The sequence below is a fragment of the Dromaius novaehollandiae genome, chromosome 5 (assembly GCF_036370855.1).
Source record: "Dromaius novaehollandiae isolate bDroNov1 chromosome 5, bDroNov1.hap1, whole genome shotgun sequence".
NCBI lineage: Eukaryota > Metazoa > Chordata > Aves > Casuariiformes > Dromaiidae > Dromaius > Dromaius novaehollandiae.
Window position 1 is genome coordinate 4,161,713 of NC_088102.1, and position 25,013 is coordinate 4,186,725.

Consider the following 25,013-nt stretch of genomic DNA (forward strand, 5'->3'; position numbering starts at 1 on the left):
GAGCGTCATCCGTCTGCAAAGGCGGGTTTGGCTGCCTGGTTTCTAGACCGGGGACAAGCACGATCCCTGCAAGCGGTGGGATGGGAACTCCCAGGACAGCCGTGAACGTCTCCTGAGGTGCGTGCCAGCTCCCCAGCGCTGGCTCGCGACGACGGCGGACACCACCCCGAGCGACTGAGCCGCGGAGGGAGCTCAGCCGGCGCTGGGAGAAGCTCTCTGCCTCTTGCCCTGGGGTGGCTTAATTACAGCTCTGCTGTAGCAGCTCTGGGCTCCTTTGATGTGGCGAGGGCCTCCGACCTCATGCACGTATCTCCAGAGGAGATGTCTCCACGTCGGCCGGCCGTCTAGACTCCCCGCATAGCGCGGGCTGACTCGGAGGGTGTGATTCAGTTCCTCTCGCAGCAGACAGCTAAATCCCACCCAAGGTGATTCTTAATAAAGCGAGCGGTGGAGATATTGCAGCCCTGAACGCAAGCCGAAGGGTTGCAGGACGCTCCGGGGAATCGCATCGGTGCGGCGGGAGAGGCGCGGGGCGTTGCAAAGCCGGCAGAGACAGCGCGTTGCTCTGCCTCCGACGGCCGCCCCACGCAGGGACGGGCTCCGAGACAGCCTCCAAAGACTCCCCACGTTCGCTGCCCAGGCTGTTGGCAGGCGGTCACACTAATTAAAGCCCCTTTCGGGACCTGAGCTGCCTTTCCTGGTGCAAGAGGCAGCAGCCTCGTGCGGGGCGCGCTGGCAAGCGGAGTCGGTAGAAAGGCTGGAGACACTCAGGGCTGCGGGACGCTGCTCGTTGGGCACCTTTGAGGGAGGAACCGCTGTTTGTTCAGTCGGCTGGAAGCAAAGGGCCGTTTCCCTGCTCACGCCAGGGAGATGCGGCCTGGTGGCATCGCTGGTCTCGGGCCCTAAGGACTTTAGGTTACCAACAACAGAGCTGCGCTGGCAGCGAGCGGGGAGGAAGCCCGACACCTCCAGCAAATCCTCCTCCAGCAAATACGAAATAAGGGAATAAGCTCAGGACTGTCCAAGCTCCCCGTGAGAAGACGTCTTTCCTCTGAGTGATAGAGCTGCCCCAGCGCAGGGCTCCCTTGCAAGGTCTCCTAGGACCACCAGCTGCCTCCTGCCTGGGAAAGTGGTCCCACACCCTTGGATACCTCCTTCTTGGCTTTTCCAGTTCCCGAAGCCCCTGGCTTGGGCATCTCTGCTGGTCCCTGGCAGCCAGAGTGTGCCCTGGGCTTGCAATGTGCCCCGCAAATCCGTGCCCGGCTGGGCACTGCCGCCCTGCAACGGCTGAAGGGCTGGATCAGACCTCCACGGTGATGGTGACACACGGCATGGGGGGGTCACACGCTTGAGAAGCCAGGGAAGGGGGAGGCAGGGGAGGGGCAAGTCGTTTGGCCTTGTCTCTGGCGCAGTGGGTCTGCTCGTGTGCCGCCCCAGCCGCGAGCGGGGCCCTCCGAGGGGCCGGGGAACTCCTCGGAGCGCTTCTTGCTCACGTCCCAGCTCTGCTCCTGTCCCCTCCCGCTGATGCCTACCTTGAATGCAAAAACCCGCTGCACCGCTGGAGATGCCGGCGGGGAGCCTGCGCGAGCTCTGCGCTGGGTCCGGAGCCACGGAGGCAGGTGGCCAAGCCCCGCTGCCCGCAGCGCTGTGGGACGACGGAGCAAGGATGGCCATGCCGGGAGGCAACGGCTCGCTGCGGTGCTGGGCTTGCGAGCGGCACCGTCAGAGGAGCGGCCACGCAGGGCGATGATGGGCAGGGAAGGGGTGAGGGTACCAGAGGTGCCCACCCAGGGTCTCCTTTGGCTTTGCCTTCAAGTCGGCAGCGCTGATCTGAGGGAACAGGGGCCAGCTCAAGGGACAGACCTGCCACCACAGGCCAGAGTCCCTCTACGGTTGGCTTCTGTGCTCAGAGGCATTTTTCCCACTTGTTTTGGCACTTTTCCCACTTCTGATCTGAAGAGACAAATAAAAAACAGGCAAGCGAATGACACCTCTCCCTCCCAGCCCTTTGCTGCACATGACCCGTTTCCTCCAGGCCATTGCCTCCACGACCTTCGGAAACCCGGCACAGCTGGAGTTAGGGACTGAGGCTGCACAGCAGCTTCTTCCCCCAGTTTTGGTGGGCTTCGGGCCTGGCTCCCTTGGCCGTGTGCCCTCTGCAGATCAGCCTAATGGGAGAGACCACAACTGCTAGGCTGTTCATGGGGAAATGGCTCCATTTTTCCCCCCAGCCTGCGCTTGGTGGGTTGGTTTAACTGAGAGCCTAATTTCTGCCTCACACCACTCGCTGTTCCCCCGATAAAAAGCCACGTGAAACTTATCTTGCCATCTTTCATTAAAATAAACTTAAGCAATGCTCAGAAATCCCTGATCCAGGCCAGCTTGGTCAGCCAGCGTATCTGTGCTTCCAAAGCATCTTCTCATCCTGCTCACCCTCACTTCAAAGTGTGCCGGGGAGCAGCCCGGCCTGCGGAGCACTTGGGCAAAGCAAGTCGGGAGTCTCGAAACAGGTTATTTAAAGCCGAGGAAATTAGCAACCAAATGAGTTCTTAGGCAAACTGCTCTTCTTCTTGATCTTGGGAAAAATAGTGTTTAAATTCTCTATCTCATGGTTTTAGACTCAGGAAATGTGATTACACATCTGTCATTATTTTACTCCTCTGTGTTGATTGCTCATATTAAACAAACCACATTCCTTCATTGCTTAGTAATCTCTGCTGTTCCCTTTCCTCTCGGAGGAGACAAGTCTCAGCTTGACATCAAGGTGCCTGTTGATCACAGCTACACTGTTAACCGACTGGCAGGACTCTTCAGACACTGGCTGCAGGGAGAGTTCACATCGCTTTCCTCTTTCCTCCAGTTTGCCGCAGCTTTGAGATTCCTCCTTCTCCTAACCGCCGTTTGGCTGGAGAGTGAGAGGAGCTGCGGGAGATCCACACCCCTCTGAAGCCGATGTGTTTCTCGGAAAGGTGTTCGAGCCTTGCCCCGTCTTCCACCGAGCAGGTAAGAACACGCACTTGGAGTTGGACACCAGTCAAAAAAGGGTAGGTCCCTCCGAGCGGAGCACGATTCCCAGGGAGCAATCCCGTGCCTGGCGTCCCACCAGAGCGAGGAGGACCTGGAGAGCCTGCCTCTGCTCCGGGGAGAGGGGCTCCAAGCGCCCTGTGGTCCCGCTGTCCCACCTCGGCTCCCGCGAGATGAGAGGAGCCTGCCCTGGACCGCGACGCCTCCGTGGAGACACTTAGGTTTTCTCCCGGTGGTTTTATCTTTCAGCTCAGCTGAGCCAACCTGGAGCTTACCATGGAGCAGCTGCAGGAACCCGGCTCATAAACGTTCCCAGCACCAGGTAGGGTGATGAGGACGTGCTTTTAACGGCGTTCGGCTGCGGAAGGGAAATGAGAGGCGATGCAGAGCGTAACCCAGGAGCGGCCGTCTCAGCTGCTCTCCAAGGAGCGGTGGGATCGCAGCTTTGGTGGAGAAGTGTCTAGCCACACTTTGCCCGTGGCTAACATGGTTGTAAGTGCTTTGCAGTCTCTAGTAACTCACTGAGTTGTGGCAGAGGATCTCAGGGCGTTGTGCCACTACCAAGCTTTGTCCTCTCCCGGTGGGGACATGGTGGCCAAGCCTTGGCAGCTGTGTTTCGGGAGGGCTTTGGGCAGCGTTTGCGGCTGCATTTCCCTCCCGCCCACGTCCGTCACGGCGCTTCGGCACAAGAGCTGGGCGGTGAGCGATGCTCAGCGGACTCGTACGCGGCCCCCGCGGCTTCTGGAGGTTCCTGCTTGTAGAGGACGGTGCTGCACGCAGCAAACCCTGAGCTTTTGACGTGATGATGTCGGGCTGGAATCGGTTGGGTTTTGGTTGGTTTTGTCTCTGGCAAGAGCCTGCTGGTGGGAGGGAGCTGCAAACAGCTCGGCGGGGAGGTTGTCAGAGGTCTGCAGAGCGTCGGGCACTTGGACGAGGTTCGCACCCTCCCCGGCGCCCGGGGCCGACGTGCCGGCAGGACCTTCCCGTGGGAGCTCCTCACCGCAGCACGGAGGCAGGAGTCCGGGGACGGGGGGCAAGGAGGGGCGAAGACGAGTCCCATGGGCTGCCAGCGGGGAAAGGGAATTTGCCAAGAGAAAACAGGGAAGAAAGGCAGTCAGGGAGGGAGGAGAGGGAAAGAGCTAGGAAAGCACAAGCAGAGCCGCCCAGGAGCGCCGTCCATCTTGCGCGTCATCAGCGCGCGGTGGCTCTGCTCCTCTGCCGGACGCCTGGGTCCCCTCCAGCGGGACGGGGGGCCTCTCCAGGGGGGCTGTAGGGAGTAAAGGGCAGGTGGGGGTCCCTTTTGCCCTGCAGATGCTGGCATCTGCTCCGGGGTTTGCTCCACTCCTGCGTCCCCCTGTTTCCTCCTTAATTGTGGAATCATTTAAAATTGCCAAAGTCGCTGCTGTCCTTCACGGTGCATGGACAACGCTGTCTGGGGCGCGATGTGACCCCGGCCTTATCCCCACGGGAAGGACCCTCTGCTCTCCTCCACCCTCCTCGCCTCCGACGTGGCCTTCACGCCACCGGCCAAACGCCCGGCGCCCGGGCACCTCGCCTCCCGGCCACACGTCCCCTCCGGGCGCGAGGTCAGGAGCGGGGGGTTAGGTTGGACAGTCGGGTTTTGGATCAGCTTAGAGACTAACTTAAAAATAAGACGGTTAAAGTGCTGATCTCAGCTAGTGGCGAGCAGAGGAGGCCTGGGCGGGCTGCCGAGGCTTCCCGTGCCGCGCAACGCTGCATAACCTGTTGCAGTCACGTGGATGTCTTATAGCGAAATTTGTTTTGCGCGGAAGGAAAAGCAACACGAAAGCTCCTGTCCTGGCAGTGTCCGACATGTCCATGTTTCTGTTATCCCAGATTTTGCGTTGCGCGGGGTGGAAGGAGATGCTTTTGCACTGTTCGGATGTGGCACGACGGTTCAGCTGACCCCATTCCTTACTCTTTCATCAGAGGTTTTGGATGCTTTTTATTTTCCCCCCCTTTTTGCTAATACCTAGAGCTTCCTGCTATTTTCTGCAAGACTTTTTGTCAAGGATTCAAACAGCAGCTGTCCGGGGAGGCTGGACGATGCGAAGAGCGCTGGCTGTTTCGCCACGGCTCCTGGCGTGGTGGCAGCTTCTTCTTTTTCGGCACTCGCGAGGGCCGAGGCCGGCACGGCTTTCTGCCACCGCCTGCCGACCCGGCCAGACACGGGGCCTCCCGCTTGCCCCGGCGCATGGCAGGCCGGTGGGAAAAGCCTTTAGGATGGCTCATCTTCAACGATTAAGGACTTCTCCAGCTCGTTTCCTTCCGTGCCCTCGCCGAGGAAACCGGCTTAATTAGTAGTCTTAGTGAATAATTAATTTTCTCGAATCCTTTCGATGGCTTGAGATGCTCAGATGAGAGACAAGCTGCCGCCGCGCGGCTCCCGGCAGTGGACCGGGGGCAGCTCCGCTCCGGTGGCTGGTGGCCGGAGACGTGGTGGGCTCCCATCGCTTGCTCCGGGGTGTCCAGGAGGACATCGGGCTGCCGGTGATCCGGTTGCATCCGCAAACGCCTCGGCATTGCCCGTCTTCCCGGGGGGAATCGGCGGCAGGGGCGAAGCTGGTTCCCGAGCAGCTCTCCAGCCCCGGCGGTCCGTAAATCCAGCCGAGTGATCCCGCGGCTTCCAGCAGAGCACCTCACAGCACGGACGTGCGGCCATAGACGGGGCCGGTCCCTGCTCCATCCTTTCCCTGCGAGGTTTCTGAGGCTCTCCAGCCATAAAACCAAGCCTAGTCTCAGCTTCAGCTCCTTCTTTTTTTTTTTTAATACCAGGAGGGTCGGCTGCTGTTTAGACCTGAGCGGAGAGGCTTTAATTACTACTTCTGTTATGAGAACGATGTAAATACGGACTCGGGGAAGCGGCGAGGGTTATTAAAGCGAGCAGGCTGTAATTGCTGCGCCCCTCCCTCGCCGTCCGATTCCTCCTCTCCCTCCCGGTTGGGAAGGACCGGCTGATCCAGTCGGGCCGTCTCCGGCCGCGGCTTGCCGGCTCTCCCCGGGGAAGCCGCTGGCAGGGAGAGGACTTTTCCAGCCGGCAGCAGCCGGAGTCACGGCTTCTAGCAGCCCAGCCCGTCGTGAGGAAAGAATTGCTCGTCACCAAGCCACGAAAGTCCCAGCGAGTGCCCACGGCCCGGCATTGCATCTTCTGCACCAGCAACGCCAGCCAGGCTTTCCGCTTTTGGATAACACCCCAATAAAACAGACTTTTATCCAGCTGGGAAAAAGCCAGGGGACCCTCGGGCTTTGCCATGGCCACCTGGAGCTGGCTCAGGTTCGGGAGCGGGTCGAGCATTTAGGGTGGAAAGCGAGGAGGGTTTTCGCTGGCGAGATCCTCTTGCAGCTGAAGAAACTCTTCATCCGACCCGAAAACAGAATTTCTTGGATGCAGACGTTCTCACATCCTTTTTTTCTTTTTTTTTAATCGTCTCTCTTATTTCATTTAATAATGAATGAATGATCAAAAATATGTGCTGGCGAGGAGCCCGGGTTTTGTCAGGAGGCGAAAGCCTTCAGTAACGTATTAGTCAAAAATATTAAAAAACAGGGACAGAGGAAAAAAAAGAAAAAAAATGGAAAGTGAATTTCTGCCAAAGCCTCCAGGGAGGAAAACCAACTCAATCGCAGGCTTTCTCCCTCTCTGGTTTTTTCCTTCCCCCCAAAGCTGGCTTTTGCTGCTTGTTTTTGCTCCGGAGCATGGTTCGGCGGCCCCGATCCCGGTCCCCGCCGCCCCGGGTGCAGCCCCGGCTGCTCGGGAGGCAGATGCAGACAGCTGTGCGCATACGGCATCGGCTATGTGATTAATGCTATAAAATACAGATGAAATGTGGCCCTGCAGAGAGGCGGACCCTGGACTGGGGCACGGGATGGGGCAAAGTGGGGCTGGACCTGCCGCGGCCGCTGGCTTTTGTGCAAGGGGACGTTGGCCACGGGGAGCCTCGGGGACCGAGGGAGGGGTGCGAGGAGCACGAAAGGACCACGGCTTGTGCAGGCTCCCGGCTGGCGGCTGCATTTCGGCGCGGGGAGAAGCTCGCCCCGTGGCTGGAGGCTCTTGGGTGGAGCAATCGCACCCAGTCATCGCCCAGGAACGAGGCGAGACCCGGGCGAGCGGGAGCGCGGGGGAAGTCGGCACCTCCCCGGTGTGCGTGCAGCAACATGCTGGGTGGCCCGGCATGCCGGCGTGGTGCGGCACCCCGGCGCAGTGCAGCGTGCCGGCGCGGTGCGGCATCCCGGCATGGTGCAGCATCCCGGTGCAGTGCAGCATCCCAGTACGGTGCAGCATCCCATCCCGGTGCAGCATCCCGGTGCAGCGCAGCATCCCGGTGCAGCGCAGCATCCCAGCGTGGTGCAGCATCCCGGCATGGTGCAGCATCCCGGTGCAGTGCAGCATCCCAGCACGGTGCAGCATCCCATCCCGGTGCAGCATCCCGGTGCAGCGCAGCATCCCGGTGCAGCGCAGCATCCCGGTGCAGCATCCCGGCATGGTGCAGCATCCCATCCCAGTGCAGCATCCTGGCATGGTGCAGCATCCCGGTGCAGCATCCCGGTGCAGTGCAGCATCCCATCCCGGTGCAGCATCCCATCCCGGTGCAGCATCCCGGTGCAGCACAGCATCCCAGCGTGGTGCAGCATCCCGGTGCAGCATCCCAGCGTGGTGCAGCATCCCATCCCGGTGCAGCATCCCATCCCAGTGCAGCATCCCGGTGCAGCGCAGCATCCCAGAGTGGTGCAGCGTGCTGGCGCGGTGCTGCCGAGGGCCAGAGCAGGGGACAGGCTGCCTTTTGCAGCCCCCATTCATGCCATTTAGGCCAACATGCCCAAGGACACGAGCTTTCCTGATAAAACAGCCTGTGGCTGCTTGTCCCCAGAGCTCTCAGCCCCCCTCTTGAGCCACACATGATGGAAAACCGCTGGCTCCGTGCTTGCGTGCCTGCTTCGGGGTTAGCTTTCAGGAGGACCAACCCGCGCCGCCTGCTCCGCGCTGCCTGCCAGATTTGCTTCGCCTCCCACCGCAGCGGCTTTGGCTCTGCGGAGGGGGAGTTTCCCACTATCTCTGCAATTAGCCGGTTTTGAGGCGAAAATATGCACTCGCCCCCTCTTCTTCTTGGAGGCGGCAGCCGCAGGGCGTGCGAGGGCCACCCTGCAAACCCATCCCGCGCCGGGCGGCCCTGCTCCGCGGGGCCCTCGCGCATGGAAACCCACTCCAGCAGATTCAGCCGGCGTGAGTCATCCTGGACCGGTTTCACGCTGCCCCCGAGCCAAGCGAGCCAATTTATTAGTTAATTAGTTTTTATTTCCGCCTCCTCTTTTTCCCGTCCTCTCCTCCCTCGGTCCTCCGGGCCTCCCTCTGCCCGTCCTGCCTCCGCGGGAACCAGCCCGGCGCTCCCGGTTCCCCGTCCCGCCGACTTGTGAGCAGCGAACGGGGGCGAGACTCGTTGCAAACCGCTCGTCCTCGAGCTGGCAGAAAAACGCATCTTTTCGTTGCACGGCCTGGCTTTTTCCCTAATGGAAATCTTCCGGCTGGTGTTACACCGTGGGTGTCTCGGCCCTGCGCGAACCGAAGCGAGGAGCAAATATAGCTCGGTGGTATTTCCCTCCCGGGCTATATCGCGTTTGATAGACAGCTAATCAGGGCCATCTCCAGCTCTGTCTCATCTCTGGTGGAAAAAACCCCTCAGTTTCTTTGACTTTGTTGATTAAAGTTTAATTACCTTGAATGCAAACTATCTATCAAAGGGGCGCAGATATTTTTTAAGACGTTCCTATATGCCCTGGGAAGGAAAGTGTTTATCAACATGTTCCTGTTAGGAGCGTCTGCTCAGTGTAAGCAGAAAGGGTTTGGGCAGAGGCCTTTGCTCTTTTCCATGTTCCCTGCGTGAGTGGTTGCGCCTGACGGTCCGATTGCAAAAACAGTCCTGGGAAGACGAAAGGGCAGGTGTTCCCCCGCGGTTCCCGCGTGCCTGCTTTTTGGGGCGGTTTATTCGCTTTACCTTGATTTACGGAGCGGAGGGTGACGAGCGGGGGTCCCCGTGCCGCTGGGGACGGTGTTTCCCCGTGCGGCTCTCCCCGATCGCCCCGAGGCAGCAGCTCCCCAGCCCCTGCGACCGGAGTATTCGCATCGCGCTGGGCTGCGGCTTCTCCTGCCTCCGTGTTGCAACAGGCTCTTCTGCAACGCCGAGATCTCATGCATGCACTCTCGCCGGCCTGCGGATAATTCGTTTGCAGAGGCGGCATAAAACATGCAGGGTTGTTTTTTGCAAGGGGACACGTGGATTGACGGAGCACTTACCTGCCCCGGCGCCGCGCTCAGCAGCTCCGCCGGGACGGGGACCCTGCTTGGGGTGCTGAGCCCTCGCGGGTGGCGTTTCCCACCGCCGACAGCCTGGACCGCGGGGGGGAAATCGGCTCAATCCTGTTTTTCTGTTATGCTTGGAAAAAATATATCGATCTCCCAGCATGCTTGCCCAGAGCGCGGCCGTCCCGCCTGCGCACGCCTCGTCCCACGCAGGTGATGCTCGCGCCTCGGCTCTCCGCGCCTCGTGCCACCCTGCTGCAGAGCGTCGCGGCGCCGCGCTCCGTCCTCATTTCCCAGCGCTTTGTGCCTGGATCATAAAAATCCAGAGTGGGGGAGAGAAAACGGCAGAGAAAAGCCCCTGGAAGAAGGTAGTAGCCACGGCTGCATTTGCTTAACCGCGCTCGCAGAGCTCGTAAACAGCTCTGTTTCGCAAACGCTGTGCTCCCCGCGGCAGCGGCGCAGTATTTGCAATTAAGAGCGGTGGTAAATAATTGACAGGCTGGGGACGGGGACGCCGGGCCGCGGCTGGGTTCCCTCCAGCCCAGGGTCGCTGTCGGCGTGGTGCTTCATCCCGGGGCTGCTTTCCCTGCTGCAATCCCGCGTGTTTGCAAAGTGCCGGGGCAGAGTCCTGCTTCCCTGCCTGCCGTCCCGGCCGCCCTCGAGCAGCAGCCAGCCCGCCCAGGGACACCGGCATCACCCGTCCTGCAGTAAATGCCCAAAAAACTCTTCTAGCCACGGCCGGGCGGGCTTTTTGCAGCTGGCTGCCTTGTCCCCGTGCTGCAAACGCTTCGCAGACCTCGTTGCCTGCGTGCAACGGGGCTTCGGCATGCAACGGGGCTTCGGCACGCGCTGGGGTTTGGCTGGTTTAAATATATATATGGCAAGAGCCTGATGCACCGGGATGCGAGCGCAGGGATACGAACGGAGTGGCTGCAGCAGAGGAAGCGCGTCGGCGCAGCGCCGGCTGCACCAGGCTGCACGCCCGGGTGTGGATTCTCTGATGTCTAATAGTGCGGCGACGCAGCGGTGCTACTTAGGATTTCTCTCAACGCCCAACTTCCAATTTTGGCGGCAGCGAGTGTCTCGGAGACGCCTGCCCCTCTCGTCAGGTTTGATTGAAATCAGCCAACCGGCTCCGGAGCGCTCGGAGGGGAGCGGGGGAGCAGGCGCGTGGACGGGCTAAAAATATCCCCCCGGATACCCCCGCGCCGCTGCGGGAGCCGGGGCGAGCCGGGGGGGCTCCTGTGCCCCGGCGAGCCTCGGGGCGCGGATTCGGCTCTTCCTCCCCGTTTCTCCCCTGCAGCACCCCCCAGCCCAGACCCAGCCGCCCGCCGGGACCGGACCGGGCCGGGCCGCCGCTGCATTGCTGGCATTCCCGCCCGGAGCCGGCGTCGGCTGCGGTCGCACCACCGCGCTGCCTCGCTCCGGCCCCGGGGCCGCCCGGGCAGCGGGACCCTCCGCTCGGCCGGGAAAAGCGGGCGACAAGGCACCTCCCATCACGGGCAGGTTCTGCATCCAGCATCTTTAGGCAGGTTTTCCAGGGAAGTTGTACGGGAATAAGTGCCGGGGTGGAAGAGCGAGACCCCCCACCTAGGGGGAAAGGTGCTCAACCCTTATTAGACACCGGAGAATCTCCAGGTACCCGCTGCCGAGGCGCTCAGCTCCCGCGGGCAGGAGGGGGGACTGAGCACCAGCTGGATGGATTTGCTGCCTCGTCGGTCTCTTCCCCATCAGCGGAGCCTAAGGAAAAGCTATGGGCGATAAGGGGGCTCGCGGCCCGGCGACGGTCCCCACCGCCAGCAGCACCGGCACCGAAACGCTGCTGGAAAAGACTCGGCTGACGATAGCGCAGGATCGCGGTGAACAGCTGCTATTTCCTACCCCGCTAATATAAATACATCTAGTGTGAAAAAATCCTGCATATTTTACGCAAACGATATTTTCAGCCCTAACCGCAGCGCCTTTTTTCCCCCTTTTTCTGAGAGATGCCTAGCAGTGCAATTAGTGCTGTTAAACCTTGTCCAAAAAAAGTTCGATTTATGACATTTTCCATCTGCGCTTCCGCTTCTCGGAGGGGTGGGGTGGTTTTTTGTCTTTTTTTAGCACTATTAATTCCAGAATGGTTAAGGAGGGACGTCATTAGAGAGGCAGAGCGGACGCCGGGCTGAGGTGCACCCACCTTTGCATGGGGGGAGCAGCACCGGGGGCGGCGGGGGCTGAGCCGGCCTCGCGGGTCGGCCCGAAAGATGCCTGCAGACGCTCGAAAGCGAGGAATAAATAACCGCGCCGCAAACGCTCTCGCCATATGGCAGCGCCGAGGAGGGAGCGCCGCGAAGACGCCTCCCTGCTAGTTTATGGGGCTGCTATTCTGGTGCTGGGTCGCCCGGGGAGCGAGCCCCGTGCTCGCGCGTCGGCTGCCGCGCGCGCTGAGCGGCACTGGGCCACGATGCCGGTGGGGGCCTTGATGGGAGCGGGACCCGGCCCTAATCCTGCTTCTGCCTCGGCTTGCCTCCCCCGTGCCGGCTCGGGTCCCCCCAGGAGGATGCTGGGGTCCCCTCTGGGGGGAAGCTCGGGTCCCCCCAGGAGGATGCTGGGGTCTCCTCCCAGGGCACGTGGGATGCTCAGGTCGTCCCATAAGGCCGTCGGTCCCCCCCTGGGGAGGATGCTGGGGTCCCCCCAGGAGGATGCTGAGGTCCCTTTCCCTGGGGGGAAGGCTCAGGTGCCCCCATAAGGACTCTGGGGTGCCCCTGGGAGGAGGCTTGGGTCCCCCAGGAGGTCCCTTAGGTCCCCCCAGGAGGATGCCCAGATGTCTCCTGCGGGGGGGGGATCCTTGGGGCCCCCCAGGAGGATGCTCGGGTCCCCCAAAAGGACTCCGGCGTCCACCTGGGGACGATGCTGGGGCGGGACGCCGGGACCCCCGGGGGCGGGGGGATGCTGGCCCCCCCGGCCGGACGCCGGGGCCCCTCGGGCGGGGCGGGGCGGGGCGGGGCGGGGAGCAGCCGCCGCTCCCCACCGCTGCCCCCGGGCCGCGCCGAGGCGGGAGGCGGCGCCGGTGCCGCTCGGGGCGGCGCGGCCCGGGAAGGGGCGGGGGCGGCGGGCTGGGCTGGGCTGGGCTGGGCTCAGCTCGGCTCGGCTCGGCTTAGCACGGCTCGGCTCGGCGGAGCAGGCAGCGCGGTCCGGCAGCCGCAGGTAGGTGCGCGCCCGGCCCGGTTCGGCCCGGCCCGGCCCGGCCCGGTTCGGCCCGCGGAGCTGCGGCGCGGCGCCGGGGCAGCGGCGGCGGCTTGTTGCGCTCGGGGTGAGTTGGCGGAGCTGGAAAACTGCGCGCGGCTTCACTTCCCAGGAATGCGAGTCATTTCCTCCGCCGCGCCGGGGCCGGGAGCGAGCAGAGCCGCGGCTGCTGCGCGGAGCCGCCGCCGCCCCCGGGCCGGGCCCCCCCGCGCCGCCCTCGCCCCCCCGGGAGCCCTCGTCCGTCTGTCTGTCCGCTCGTCCGTGGGGCCTCTCGTCCGTGGGACCCCTCGTCCGTCCGTCTGTCCGTCTGCTCATCCATGGGGCCTCTCGTCTGTGGGGTGCGCTGACCCATGGGACCCCTCATCCGTCTGTCTGTCTGTCTGTCCGCTCGTCCGCAGGGCCTCTTGCCCGTGGGACCCCTCGTCCGTCTGTCTGTCTGTCTGTCCACTCGTCCGCAGGGCCTCTCGCCCGTGGGGTGCGCTCACCCGTGGGACCCCTGGTCTGTCCGTCTGTCCGTCTGTCTGCTCATCTGTGGAGCCTCTTGTCTGTGGGACGCACTCGCCCGTGGGACCCTCTCATCCATCCGTCTGTCCATCCGTCCGCTCGTCCGTGGGGCCTCTTGCCCATGGGACCCCGGTCTGTCTGTCTGTCTGTCCATCCGCAAGGCCTCTTGCCTATGGGGCGCGCTCACCCGTGGGACCCCTGGTCTGTCCGTCCGTCTTTCTGTCTGTCTGCTCATCCGTGGGGCCTCTTGTCCGTGGGACGCGCTCGCCCGTGGGACCCCTGGTCTGTCCGTCTGTCCGCTCATCTGCGGGGCCTCTTGCCCATAGGACCCCTCATCCATCCGTCCGTCTGTCCGCTTGTCCACAGGGCCTCTCGCCTTTGGGACCCCTTGTCTGTCCGTCCATCCGTCCGCAGGGCCCCTCGTCCGTGGGGCGCGCTCACCCATGGGACCCCACCGCCCGCGGGTCCCGCTTGCCCCGGGCCCTGCTCCGTGCCGGGTCGGTGCCGGTGGGGTCCGGCCGGTCCCCGTCGTGCCGAGGGCGACGGAGGCCCTGGGACCGGAGGCCGGCGCGGTGCCATCGCGGCACGGCGAGTCCCCGGGCCACGTGCTCAGCGCCGGGCGAGGCAGTGCCAGCAACGCGCTGCCCGGGGCCGGCACCGGGGACGAACCGCGGGAGCCGTCCGCCCCGTCCCGCCGCTCCTGCCCGCGGCGGTTCCTGCTCACGAGGACGTTTTTCACCCCAAGCCCAACTCTCCTCTTCCAGCAGCGGTGCCGCGCGGCGCTGGTGGAGTTGCTGGACGCGCAGAGCTGTGCTGCTCGGCCTGATGCCCGCGCTGTTTGTCGCGCGGTTTTTCCCCGGCGCTCGCTTGCACCCGCCGCTTCCCAGGCAGAGCCTGGATTTATTGGGTCTCTTTTGGATAAAACACTCGGAAGTGATGTTGCGTTTCCAGCTCGGAGGCGCACGGGGATCTGCTTGTAGGTACCGGGCTCTCGGTCTCGCTTTGCAAAGGAAGGCTTTGCTTAAGCTCGGTTTATTCAGACGCTTTGCAACCCGCGTCTGTAAGCAATTATTCCATTACATGAAAGTCAGTACGCTGAAAAAGATTAACTCAGACCAGATGTAAAAATAAATGTGAATTTCAAATTAAGATGATGTCAGCTCCCTCCTGCTTAAAAAAAGCAAAAAAAAAAGCAGCGCTTTGGGCTCCAGATGGAGGACACAAGCCACGGTAGTGGTTAAAAGCTCGGCCTGCTTGTTAATTTAGTTTTACGTCTTTTTTGCTTTCTGAAAAGCGGGCTTTCGGTATTTTTCTCTGTGGCTGGTGAAGCAAGGCAGTATTTATAACCGAGCCCCGTTTCCCAGCGAAGGGCTCCTTCGTCCGCCCCCGAAAACGAGCGGTCCCCGCCCGGGCAGCGAGCCCCCCGCGCCGCAGGGCTCCAAGCGCCCCTCGTCCCGGCTCCGGCCGAGCGAGGCCCCGCGGCATTCCCGGAGGCTGGAAAACGCAATGCGCCGAGGCATTTCCCGTGCAAAAGTCGCGAGCTAAAAAAAGTTGCGAGCGCTTCCTCCGGCGGGGAGGCTGCAAAGCGGCCTGGAAGAGCGTCGCTTCCCGGCGCGGGGAGGCCGGCGGGGGCCGAGCCCCGTCCCGTGGCCATCGCCTGGCGCGGGGGCTCAGCCCGGCGTTCCCGCTCCGGCGGCGGCTGCCGAGGCCCCGTCGTTAACTCGTTCCTGGCGGAGCGCCGGCACCGCGGGGACTTTCCTTAACGGGCCGCTAAAGCCTCCTGTGAGGGGGTTGGAAACGGAGCCGTGATGCCGCCGGTTTGGGCCTCTCCGGGCGGCGGGGGGACCCGTCCCGGGGGCTGCGGGGGCTCCCCGTGCCGCGGAGCGGGGCCGACGGGCTCTGCGCCAAGCGTCTCGGCGGGGCTCGGGCGCCGCGTCCGGGGAGGTGCCGCCCCTGCGTCCTTCCCGCTCCGGGGTGGGAAGGGAAGATGCAGCCGAGGGGAAAGGCAGCCACGTAGCGCTACGCAGGTGATGCAGCCTGGTGCGTGCAGCCTTGGGTAAATGCAACCTGGTGACTGTGGCCCAGGGTAAACGCACCCAGGTAATGCAGCCTCAGGTGAATGCAGCCTCCTAAATGCACCAGGGTAATGAACCGTGGGTAAGTGCAGCCAGGTAATGCAACCTGGTAAATGTCGCCCAAGGTAAATGCAACCCGGTAAATGCAACCTGGTAAATGTAGCCCAGGATACATGCACCTGGGTGGTGCAACCTCGGGTAAATTGCAGCCTGGTAAATGCAGCTGGGTAATGCAGTCTTGGGTAAATGCACCCAGGTGATGCAACCTGGTAAATGTAGCCCAAGGTAAATGCAACCTGGGTAATGCAACCTGGTAAATGCACCTGGGTAATGCAACCTGGTAAATGTAGCCCAGGATAAATGCACCCAAGTAGTGCAACCTCGCGTAAATATAGCCTAGGGTAAATGCAGCCTGGTAAATGCACCTGGGTAATGCAATCTTGGGTAAATGCACCCAGGTGATATAACCTGGTAAATGTAGCCCAGGATAAACGCACCCAAGTAGTGCAACCTCGGGTAAATATAGCCTAGGGTAAATACAGCCTGGTAAATGCACCTGGGTAATGCAACCTCGGGTAAATGTACCCAGGTGATATAACCTGGTGAATGTAGCCCAAGGTAAATGCATCCAGGTAATGCAACCTTGGGTAAATGCAACCTTGGGTAAATGCATGCAGGTGATGCAACCTGGTAAATGCAGCCAAGGGTAAATGCAACCTGGTAGACTCAGCCTAGGGTAAATGCGCCTGGTCAGTGCTGCCAGGCCGGGGCAGGCTGCAGGGAGGGGAAGGAGAGGTTGGAGCCGCTGAGCGCGGTGGCTGGGCCGGTCCCACGTGCCACCGGCAGCCCTGACGCCGCCGTCCCGCAGGTATGGCGCCCGCGGAGCCCGAGGCCGCTGCGGCCCGGCTGTGAGGCGCCCGCCGTCCGCCCCGAGCCCGCGGCGGAGCCCGGACCACCATGAACAAACTGAACTTCCATAACAACAGAGTCATGCAGGACCGCCGCAGCGTGTGCATCTTCCTCCCCAACGACGACTCCCTCAACATCATCATCAACGTAAGTGGGACCCTCGCGGTCCTGCCGGGGCAGCCGGGGAGGTTTTCCGCGCGTCTGCAAACGCAATGCGCGTTGCCGACGGCTGCCGCGGGCTTCCCGTCGCCTCTCCAGCTCCCCTGTGCTTTCTGCAGGTGAAGATCTTGTGTCACGAGCTCCTCGTCCAGGTGTGCGACCTCCTGAGGCTGAAGGACTGCCACCTCTTTGGGCTCAGTGTCATCCAGAGTGAGTGACTTCCAGGCACGGTTTTGGGCCGTCGTGGCTCGGCGAGGGGCAGGGAGCGTGCGTGCGCCCGAGAGCGGTGCTGGAGCTCAGCTGTTGGCCTCGGCGGTGGTTTCCCATAAGGTCACATCTACCTTTGCCCCTTGAGCCGGTCACCATCTCCCGCAGGAGCAGGGGGGCTCTGGGGGCTTTTCCCGGGCAGAAAGCAGCCCCCTGCATGGGCGCGCTGCTAAATCCCAGCTCCGAGCTGCAAAAGCTTGTGTAGGCTTCCTTGGGTGGCTTTTTTAGTCTGCTGGTGGATCTAGGAGACCCTGAGCAGCATTTGGTGAATTTGCATGGCTAGGTGTGAACCGGGAAGCTTTGGAGATGCTCAGTTAAAGCAGGAGCTGTGTCCTCCTGCCTTGCTTGCAAATCTTTGTACGAGACAAGACTTGGTCCCACTTCTGGGTGCCGATCCTCCCTTTCTGGGTTGGTTGAGGTGCCCGGGAGGGTCTCCACCAGGGATACCACCGCTCTCCATCAGAGCTTGCCGTGGTCCATGGTGAAGCAGCTTGTCTCCCCGTGGCCTTGGCCCTGGGGTCGTGTCCCCCTCGTCGGGCAGGGAGAACGCGCTGCGCGCTGAGGCCGGCTCTCTCCCGCGCAGACAATGAGCACGTGTACATGGACCTGTCGCAGAAGCTCTACAAGTACTGCCCCAAGGAGTGGAAGAAGGAGGCCAGCAAGGTCAGCAGTGACATGTTGCATGGAGCGAGGACGCCAGTAAGGGCAGCTCTGTCCCCGCCGCAGGTCGCTTCCCGGGCGCGGGAAGTCGGCGCGGGGTTTCGGGTGGCGGGAGCGACTCTCCGGCTTTGGGCCACGCGTGGGGTTTTTGGAAAATATTGGAGCACATAAAACAAGTCGCAAGCAAATGCCACTTAATGGCAAGGTAGCACGAATGGCTCGGTAATTTTTTCTCTCCATAGTTTCCGTATATTATCCATATATATCACATATATTATAGCAGAATTTATTAAAGTGCCCCTTCCTTCCACTTCTCAAAATCAAGTATTTTTCTCCTTCCCAGACCGCCCTTTAATTCTTGCAATGCAGCGTGCAAAGGGCTTTTTGGCGTGACGTTTGCCGCGCTGTCCCCGAGTGGGTGCTCGAAGGTGGTGGGCCGAGGGCTGGGGAGGACCGAAAGGGGGGACGTCAGCGCGGCGGTGCAGGTGTCCCTCCTGCAGCCTCCTGCTTCTCCAAGGCCAAATCCTCTCGTCCGGTTTTCCAAATATGGCAAACTTTGGGCTGGAAAAGCAAGATGTGGTGATGGAAAAAAACAAAAAGATGGGATCAGCGCTTGCAAGCGGTGCCGTTTCCTGCGGCTTTCCCACCGGGGAGTGGGAGGGGGTTTGCCGGGGCGCCCGATGCCCAGGCGGAGCGGCATCGCCGGGGTCCCCGCAGAAGCCCTATCTCCCCCGTTCCAGGGCATCGACCAGTTCGGTCCGCCGATGATCATCCACTTCCGAGTGCAGTATTACGTGGAGAACGGCAGGTTGATCAGGTGAGGGGCAGCCAGCCCGGGGAAGAGCCGCGCGCGCGCTCGCTCGCCGGCCCCTGCGGTGAAGGGCAGCGTCCACCGCGGCTCGGCGCGGGCCGGTGGGATGGAGCATCTCGGCGTGCTGACGGCACCGGCTCTCTTGCAGCGACCGCACGGCGCGCTACTACTACTACTGGCACCTGCGCAAGCAGGTGCTGCACTCGCAGTGCGCGCTGCGCGAGGAGGCTTACTTCCTCCTCACCGCCTTCGCCCTGCAAGCCGACCTGGGCGACTTCAAGCGCAGCAAGCACTACGGGAAGTACTTCGAGCCCGAAGCCTACTTCCCCGCGTGGGTAAGAGCCGCGTTTCCCGGCGGGGGGTCTCCGGATTTGCTCCCGGTTGCTAAAAGTCGGTGGCGGCCGCGGGGCTGCAGCTAGCTGGGGTCCCATCCCGCGCAGCCCTTCTCGCCCGTGCCGGGCTGAGCACCCCGAAATGGGGATGCCGCTCGCTGCAGCCGATGCCCGGCTCCAGGCAAAGCAGGATATCGCCCCAACAAGGGGGAAAAAAAAGTCAGTTTATTAGCAGGCAAATAAAGCTCAAGTAAATATTAGTGTTAAAGCGGGGCCGCGCGGGGTGCAGCTGGACGCCGAGCGGCATTCCTGCGATTCCTCGGCCACAGCGTGTGCCGGCTGCTGGAAAACGCCAGTACGGACATAGGCTTTGCCGCCTGCTTTTTGAGATGCCTTGCTTTTGGCTAGATGCCCCCAAAACGTGCCGCGGCGGGGGGACGGCTCCCCTCGCGCGGCACCCGGGCTCGGCCGGACCGGCGTTTGCAGCCGCGGGCTTGGGAAATGCCGGGGGCGATGCCCTGCCGGCGGGAGCCTCCGCGGCTTGCGATGGCCTTGGGTGTTTTTAACCCCTCCGGGGCCGCGCCGGGAGCGCTGGCGTGAAGCAGCGGGAAGAGCCCGCTCGGGGATCGAGCGAGGTTTCGGGGCCCACCGCGGTCTGCTCTGCCCCGGCTAGGTGGTCGCCAAGAGGGGCAAGGACTACATCTTGAAGCACGTCCCCAACATGCACAAGGACCAGTTTGCCCTGACGGCCTCCGAGGCGCATCTCAAGTACATCAAGGAGGCGGTGCGGCTGGACGACGTGGCCGTCCACTACTACCGGCTCTACAAGGCAAGGGGCGGCCCCGACGGGGCTGCGCGGAGCCGGGAGACGCCGGCAGTGATTTACCGGGGAGGCAGCAGCGAGATTTCTGGGCGTTTATTGAAATTCTTCGGTTTTTTGGTGTTTCCTCCCTGGCAAATGTATTTTGGGAGGTACAAGAGGTGCTAAAGCGAAGGGCGTCGCTCAGGGTTTGGATGCCCCATCCGTGGTCTCCAGCCTGGCGTTGAACGTGCAAGGCTGTGCTCCATGGGAGACGGTGGTTAGAGGACGGTGCATGGGCTGTGGGAGCAATTTACCCACTTTATGGTGCAAATCACGTGTTTAAAGCATTTTTTTTCCCCTTCTTAGGATAAAAGGGAAGTGGAAGCCTCCTTGACCCTGGGGCTGACGACGCGGGGCATACAGATCTTCCAGGTTTGGCTTCCCACCATCATGGGTGCTATGGGAGGAGGAGGAGGAGGAGGAGGTCCCACGCTCACCCTGGGCAGTGGCTAACACCAGGACCACGTGCCGGGCTTCCCAACCAGCCGTGCTTTTGCTCTTTCACAGAACTTGGACGAAGAAAAGCAGCTGCTCTACGACTTCCCCTGGACGAACGTGGGGAAACTGGTGTTCGTGGTGAGTAGGGACCTTCGCGGGCGGTTGGGAGGCTCCGCCGAGCCCCCGCTCGCCGGCTCAGGTCCCCGCCACCGCCGCCGTCCCCTCCGCAGGGCAAGAAGTTCGAGATCCTGCCCGACGGCCTGCCCTCGGCCCGGAAGCTCATCTACTACACGGGCTGCCCGCTGCGCTCCCGCCACCTCCTCCAGCTGCTCAGCAGCAGCCACCGGCTCTACATGAACCTGCAGCCCGTCCTGCGCCAGGTCCGCAAGCTGGAGGAGAACGAGGGTAGGTGGCCACCGGGGACCCTTGGGCGCCGGGACGGGTGCGGAGCGGCTCGCCGGGGTGCTGCCCCGGGTGGGCGCCGCGTGCCGACGGCGTGCCGGTGCCCCGCAGAGAAGAAGCAGTACCGCGAGTCCTACATCAGCGACACCCTGGACCTGGACATGGAGCAGCTGGAGAAGCGCTCGCGGGCCAGCGGCAGCAGCGCGGGCAGCGTCCGGCACAAGCGCCTCTCGCGCCACTCCACCGCCAGCCACAGCAGCTCCCACACCTCCGGCGTGGAGACGGACCCCAAGCCCCGGGAGATGGGGCCCGAGGACGCCTTCTCCGGCCCCGGCGTCCACCGCAAGCTCAAGACCTGCAGCTCCATGACCAGCCACGGCAGCTCCCACACCTCCGGCGTGGAGAGCGGCGGCAAGGACCGCCTGGAAGAGGACTCCCAGGATGACGGTAAGGCCGGCGCGGGACACGGCACGTTTGGAGATGCCCCGTCTCCCGTGGTCTTGCTTTTTGCATCTCCCCCGCCTCCAGCCAGATGCAAACGTGCATTCCCATGCAGTGCGCGTGGACCATGCATGAGCACATCCATTGCCCTCAGCGCAAACCATGTTCTCCAGCTTGGGTTTCATGGAGTAATTTAGGTTGGGAGGCACTTTGCTCCGAGCCGAGGGGTTGCACGAGGTCTCTCCGGAGCTTTAACGTTGGGTCAGGCTGCTCAGGGCCTTGTACGGGTGAGGTCCATGTGTCTGCACGGGTGAAGCTCTTGCAGCCTCACAGTTTGCGTTCAGCATCGTGCCTCTGTCCCCACCAAGAGCTGCTTTCCCAGACCCGGGAGCCCGTCCGATCCTTATCCCAAAGGCTATTTTTATTTTTCTCTCCAAAACGCTCGGCACGTGGGCGACTCGTCCCGTGTGCTGCCCGGCTGCAGAAATAGAGATGCTGGTGGACGACCCGCGCGAGCTGGAGCAGGCGGGCGAGCTGGCGCTGGAGGTCAGCCCGGACATGTGCGTGTACATCACGGAGGACATGCTGCTGTCGCGGCAGCTCAACGGGCACGCAGGTAACGGCCCCGCTGCCGGCGCGTGCCCTCGCGGGGGGACAGCCGGGTTCCCGCTGACCGCTTCCTCTCGGGAAGCACTCAGGTGCCACGATGCAGGTCGCATCCCTTATTTTAGGTAGGGAAAAGCTTGCCCGGAGGCTTTCCCCTTCGTGCCGGGGGCCCCAGTGCCGGGAGGACCCATGGGTGGGGGAGACGAGGGGCTGCTGGAGCTTTTGAACAGCCTTCGCGCCATCCTCTTCCTCTCCCCTCGGCTCAGGGCTCATCGTGAAGGAGATCGGCTCCTCCACCTCCAGCTCCTCGGAGACGGTGGTGAAGCTCCGCGGGCAGAGCACGGACTCGCTGCCGCAGGTAGGTCCCGCTCGCGGGCGGCCGGCCGAGCCCTCGGCCCGCGTGATCCCATGAAACGAGCCCGTCCCGCCTCCTCGAGCCCCAGTTTTGCCCCAAACTCCACCGGAGCAGCACGGCTGGACCTCCATCCCTGGTGGCCACCAGGCAGACGTCGCGGTGCCGCTCGCCCCGCGGCCCCTCCGCCCGCTCCCTCCCTGCCCTAACCCTGTGCTTTGCCCAGACCGGCAGCCGAAAGCCCAAGACGTCCACGGACCGGCACAGCCTGAGCCTGGACGACGTCCGGCTCTACCAGAAGGACTTCTTGCAGCTCGCCGACCTGTGCCAGGACACGGCGCAGAGCTACACCTTCGGCTGCGGCCACGGGCTCGCCGAGGAGACCCTCTACTGCAACGGCTGCTTGGCCCGCCAGTGCATCAACATCCAGGAGACCTTCCCGGCCAAGCGAGCCAGCAAGTACTTCTCGCTGGATCTCGCCCACGACGACGTCCCCGAGTTTGTGGTGTGACCGGGGCCGGCTGCCGCGGGGGGAGAGGCGCCGGCTCCGCCGCTTCCTCGCCTCGGCGTGCGCAAAGTTGCCCGCTCGCCACCCGGAGAAGCACAGCGTATTTAACCGAGCGGAGGACAACCCGTATTGCCGCCTTACTGCCTCGAGAAGGGTTTTTTTCCCTTTTTCCCCCTTTTTTTCTTGACGCTGCCACCACCTCCTGTTGGCTTCGGGGCGTCCGCAGCCTTGGGAAGGAGGTGCTGGACCCACGACGGAGGGCAGCCAAGCCAAAGAGATGTACGTGCCCTTAAAGGCCAGTATGGAAAGCCAGAGCGGAGCGATGCGGAGGCAGGGAAGCGTCCGTGCCGGCGGGGAAGGACGGGACGGAGAGGCGGCGGGGACGGGCGGATGCCGCCGGGCGCAGCGGGCCCCTCCGCGAGCTCTTGGGGACGTCGCCTGGGCTCGCGAGAGCTTTTTGGAGCTTTTTTCCATTTATTTTTTTTGGGGGGGGATACAAAAACCAAAAAAAGACCACCCAGGAAAACCAAAAGAAAAGGGAAATGGGAAAGACCAGGTCACCTGTAACGCTGCTGCAGTAACACTTGCTGAATCCAGTCTTTAAATATGTAGAGAATTACATATATAAATATATAGAGGTATGTATGTTTATATATGGCTGGATCTTATAGACCCATTTCCGTAATTTCTGCTCTGAAATCCCTTCCGTGCGATACGTAGCGGACAGACAATCAGCGCTTTCCCGCGGGAGCGCCTGGGCCCCCGCGCCGCCCTCCCCGCCGGCTCGCGGCCCTGTTTCACGGGGTTTTTCCGCGTATCCCGAAGTTTTTCACGGTTTTTGCGGATGCTGGGGGCGAGCCTGGATGGGAACCAGCCCCAGGCGGGACGCGGCAGGCGAAGCGTCACCTTAGGCAATATTTTTAATCGGAGTTTAGCAGCCGACAGCCAAAGTTTTGCCGTATTTTGATAGGCCATCTTCTTTTTTCTTTTTAAACTGGAAACTTTTTCTTAAAAAAAGAAAAATATTTTATAAATAAGCACAAACTTATTTTTATAAGAAACGTTAGGGAGGGGATGGGGAAGGGGGGGGTTCAGTGCCAAAAAAGAACGGAGCTCGTGGACGTAGTGCCGTGATCAGGGGTGTCGCTCCGTGGGAAACGGCGCTCCGGGGGGGTTTATTAGCAACAGGTCTGCTCCACCACGGCTCCGGGATAACGTATATATGTATATAGGGGGCAGCCGCGGAGGGATGCTGCGCGGTGCCTCAGCGCTGGCGCTCCGCCAGTTACGTTTTTTGGAGGAGAAAAGGCCCTCGGCACCGCGGGCACCGTGTCCCCAGGACGGGAAAAGAACCAAAATTCATCACCAGCCTATTTGTTTTAATTCTAATTTTTATTTTTTCCTCCTTGCAAGAGGTCGCCTCATCCCGCTCCTTATGCCCTCGAGAAAGCTGAGGCCGCGGGGCTCCTCTCTCTTTTATTATCTCTTTTATTGTTATTTTTTCCTTTTTTTCCCCTTCTGCTGCCCCAAAGGCCGGGCAGCAGCGCGGCTCGGCGGGGGCAGCAATATTTGCAATAGCCAAACTGCCCCTCCGCGCCCCCCCCTTAGTCCTTTCTGTGAAAGGATCTCCCTGGCAGGGCGGCGCGAGAGCAAGCGCCTTGCAAAAGGAGAACGGGAGATAAAAACCACAAATTTCCCCCCCCCTCCAAGCGCGATGATTTTGTAACGATGAAGTTTGGCGTGTGCCTTTTGCGGTACGGCTGGAAATGACAATAAAGTTACAAGTGTTTGCACCGCTCTGGCTCCAGATCCTCTGGCTGCGGGGATGGGAAGAGCGGGGCTTCTCCGGCATGGGGGCTCCAAAAAAAAGGGAAAAGGGGGGGAAAAGGGGGGGAAGAATCAAAGCTCCTTGCTCCCTGCTGCGGATGCTGCATGCACCGAGCCTGCACATGCTTCGTTGCAGCCTCCTCTTCCTCGGCGTGGGGCATGGGTGGTGCAAAGCGGGGGGGTGCCCTGGCCCTGGGGGGGTGCTGCCCTGGTGGATGCTCCCGTCGTTGCCTCCCGGGGGGGTTTGGGGGGCTGCGGGGTGGCAGGGAGGCTGCAGCGGGGTGGGACGCGCCGTGTTGCTCTACGCCGTTTGGAGGGGCCGGATCAAGCCCCGGCGGCGGCATCTGCTGCCATCCCGCGGCAGCGGCGGGTGGGGGCTCGGCGGGGGCTGCCGGCCTGCTCCTGCACCCCGAGCCCCCCGATCCGCGAGGCCAGGCGGGACCCTGCGTTTGCGCATTTTTGGAGGTCCCTCGGGCCTCCACGGCCGGCGCTCGGTGGGATGCAGCACCCGGCTGCAGCCGCGGTGGGAGCCGTGCAGCGGTGCTCAGCGCCTCTCGCTTCCGTTATCGCCCTATAAAAGAAAAAAAAACAGCATTTTCCTAAAAGTTGATGGCGATGCTTTCATGCGCTTTCGCAGCGGCACCCACATTGTGGGTGCTGCGGGACCGGGGGCAAAACGAGCGGCTCCGGCGGGGCCGGCTGCAGCCGAGCAGAGGCGACTGGGGGAATTCGCGAGCGTTTTCAGCTTCCCGCCAAGCGTCAGAATTAAAAGCGCTCGAAATGCAAAAGCTGGAGCCCAAAGGGGCCTGGTGCCCGCCGAACCCCCCCAGCAGCCAAGCTCCCAGCACCCGTGCAGCACCCATGCAGCACCCATGCAGCACCCGCGCAGGCCGCTGCCGGCTCCGGCCTTGGGACACGCGTCGGGGCGGCGGTTCGCGGTTTCGGTGCGTGGCCACGGGTGCTGCATCGCTGCTCCGGCGGGAGGCAATTAGCGGCGCAGCGGGGCGGGTGCAGACGAAGTGGCCCCCGCTCCCCTGGGTGCCCCGCTGCTCCCCTGGGTGCCCCGCTGCCCTGCGCCCGCTGCCCTGCTTGCGCTGCCCTGAACCCGGGGTGGCGGCGCGGGGGGGGGCAAGGTGGCACCCAGGCCCAGGGAATTTGGGGGTGCTGGGCAAAGTGGGGTGCGGGCTGCGGGGGCACAACAGGGCAGGGTGGGTGCAGGGGGTGGGTGCAGGCGTGCAGGGTGATGGGGGGTGCATGGGGGTGTGGGTGCAGGGGGGGGTGATGGGTGGGTG

General features: G+C 62.4%; 1 protein-coding gene across 3 annotated transcripts; it reads left to right on the forward strand.

Annotated features, from left to right (window-relative positions):
• The first annotated feature begins 2,869 nt into the window (after window positions 1–2,869).
• Window positions 2,870–23,689, forward strand: FRMD6 (FERM domain containing 6). Of its 3 annotated transcripts, XM_026118188.2 has the most exons (15): window positions 2,870–3,003; window positions 3,274–3,346; window positions 16,016–16,203; window positions 16,335–16,425; window positions 17,066–17,181; window positions 17,883–17,959; window positions 18,102–18,288; window positions 18,959–19,114; window positions 19,454–19,519; window positions 19,655–19,723; window positions 19,816–19,990; window positions 20,099–20,434; window positions 20,913–21,044; window positions 21,301–21,392; window positions 21,613–23,689. In XM_026118188.2, exons 3-15 carry the CDS (start codon window positions 16,105–16,107, stop codon window positions 21,895–21,897), a joined length of 1,881 nt encoding a protein of 626 aa, XP_025973973.2. In that variant the 5' UTR covers window positions 2,870–3,003; window positions 3,274–3,346; window positions 16,016–16,104; the 3' UTR covers window positions 21,898–23,689. The 3 variants fall into 3 exon arrangements, with proteins under 3 accessions (XP_025973973.2, XP_064367899.1, XP_064367900.1); XM_064511829.1 differs by lacking the exons at window positions 2,870–3,003; window positions 3,274–3,346 and adding an exon at window positions 12,383–12,529; XM_064511830.1 differs by lacking the exons at window positions 2,870–3,003; window positions 3,274–3,346 and adding an exon at window positions 12,383–12,529 and having other exon boundaries at window positions 17,066–17,145.
• The last annotated feature ends 1,324 nt before the right edge of the window (window positions 23,690–25,013 follow it).

What these genes read in the sequence shown, in the direction of transcription:
- FRMD6 (XM_026118188.2), top strand. Translation starts at nt 16,105, where the DNA reads ATGAACAAACTGAACTTCCATAACAACAGAGTCATGCAGGACCGCCGC. An exon ending in CCCTCAACATCATCATCAAC is followed by an intron (nt 16,204 to 16,334) that starts GTAAGTGGGACC and finishes TGCTTTCTGCAG; the next exon opens with GTGAAGATCTTGTGTCACGA. An exon ending in TGGGCTCAGTGTCATCCAGA is followed by an intron (nt 16,426 to 17,065) that starts GTGAGTGACTTC and finishes TCTCCCGCGCAG; the next exon opens with ACAATGAGCACGTGTACATG.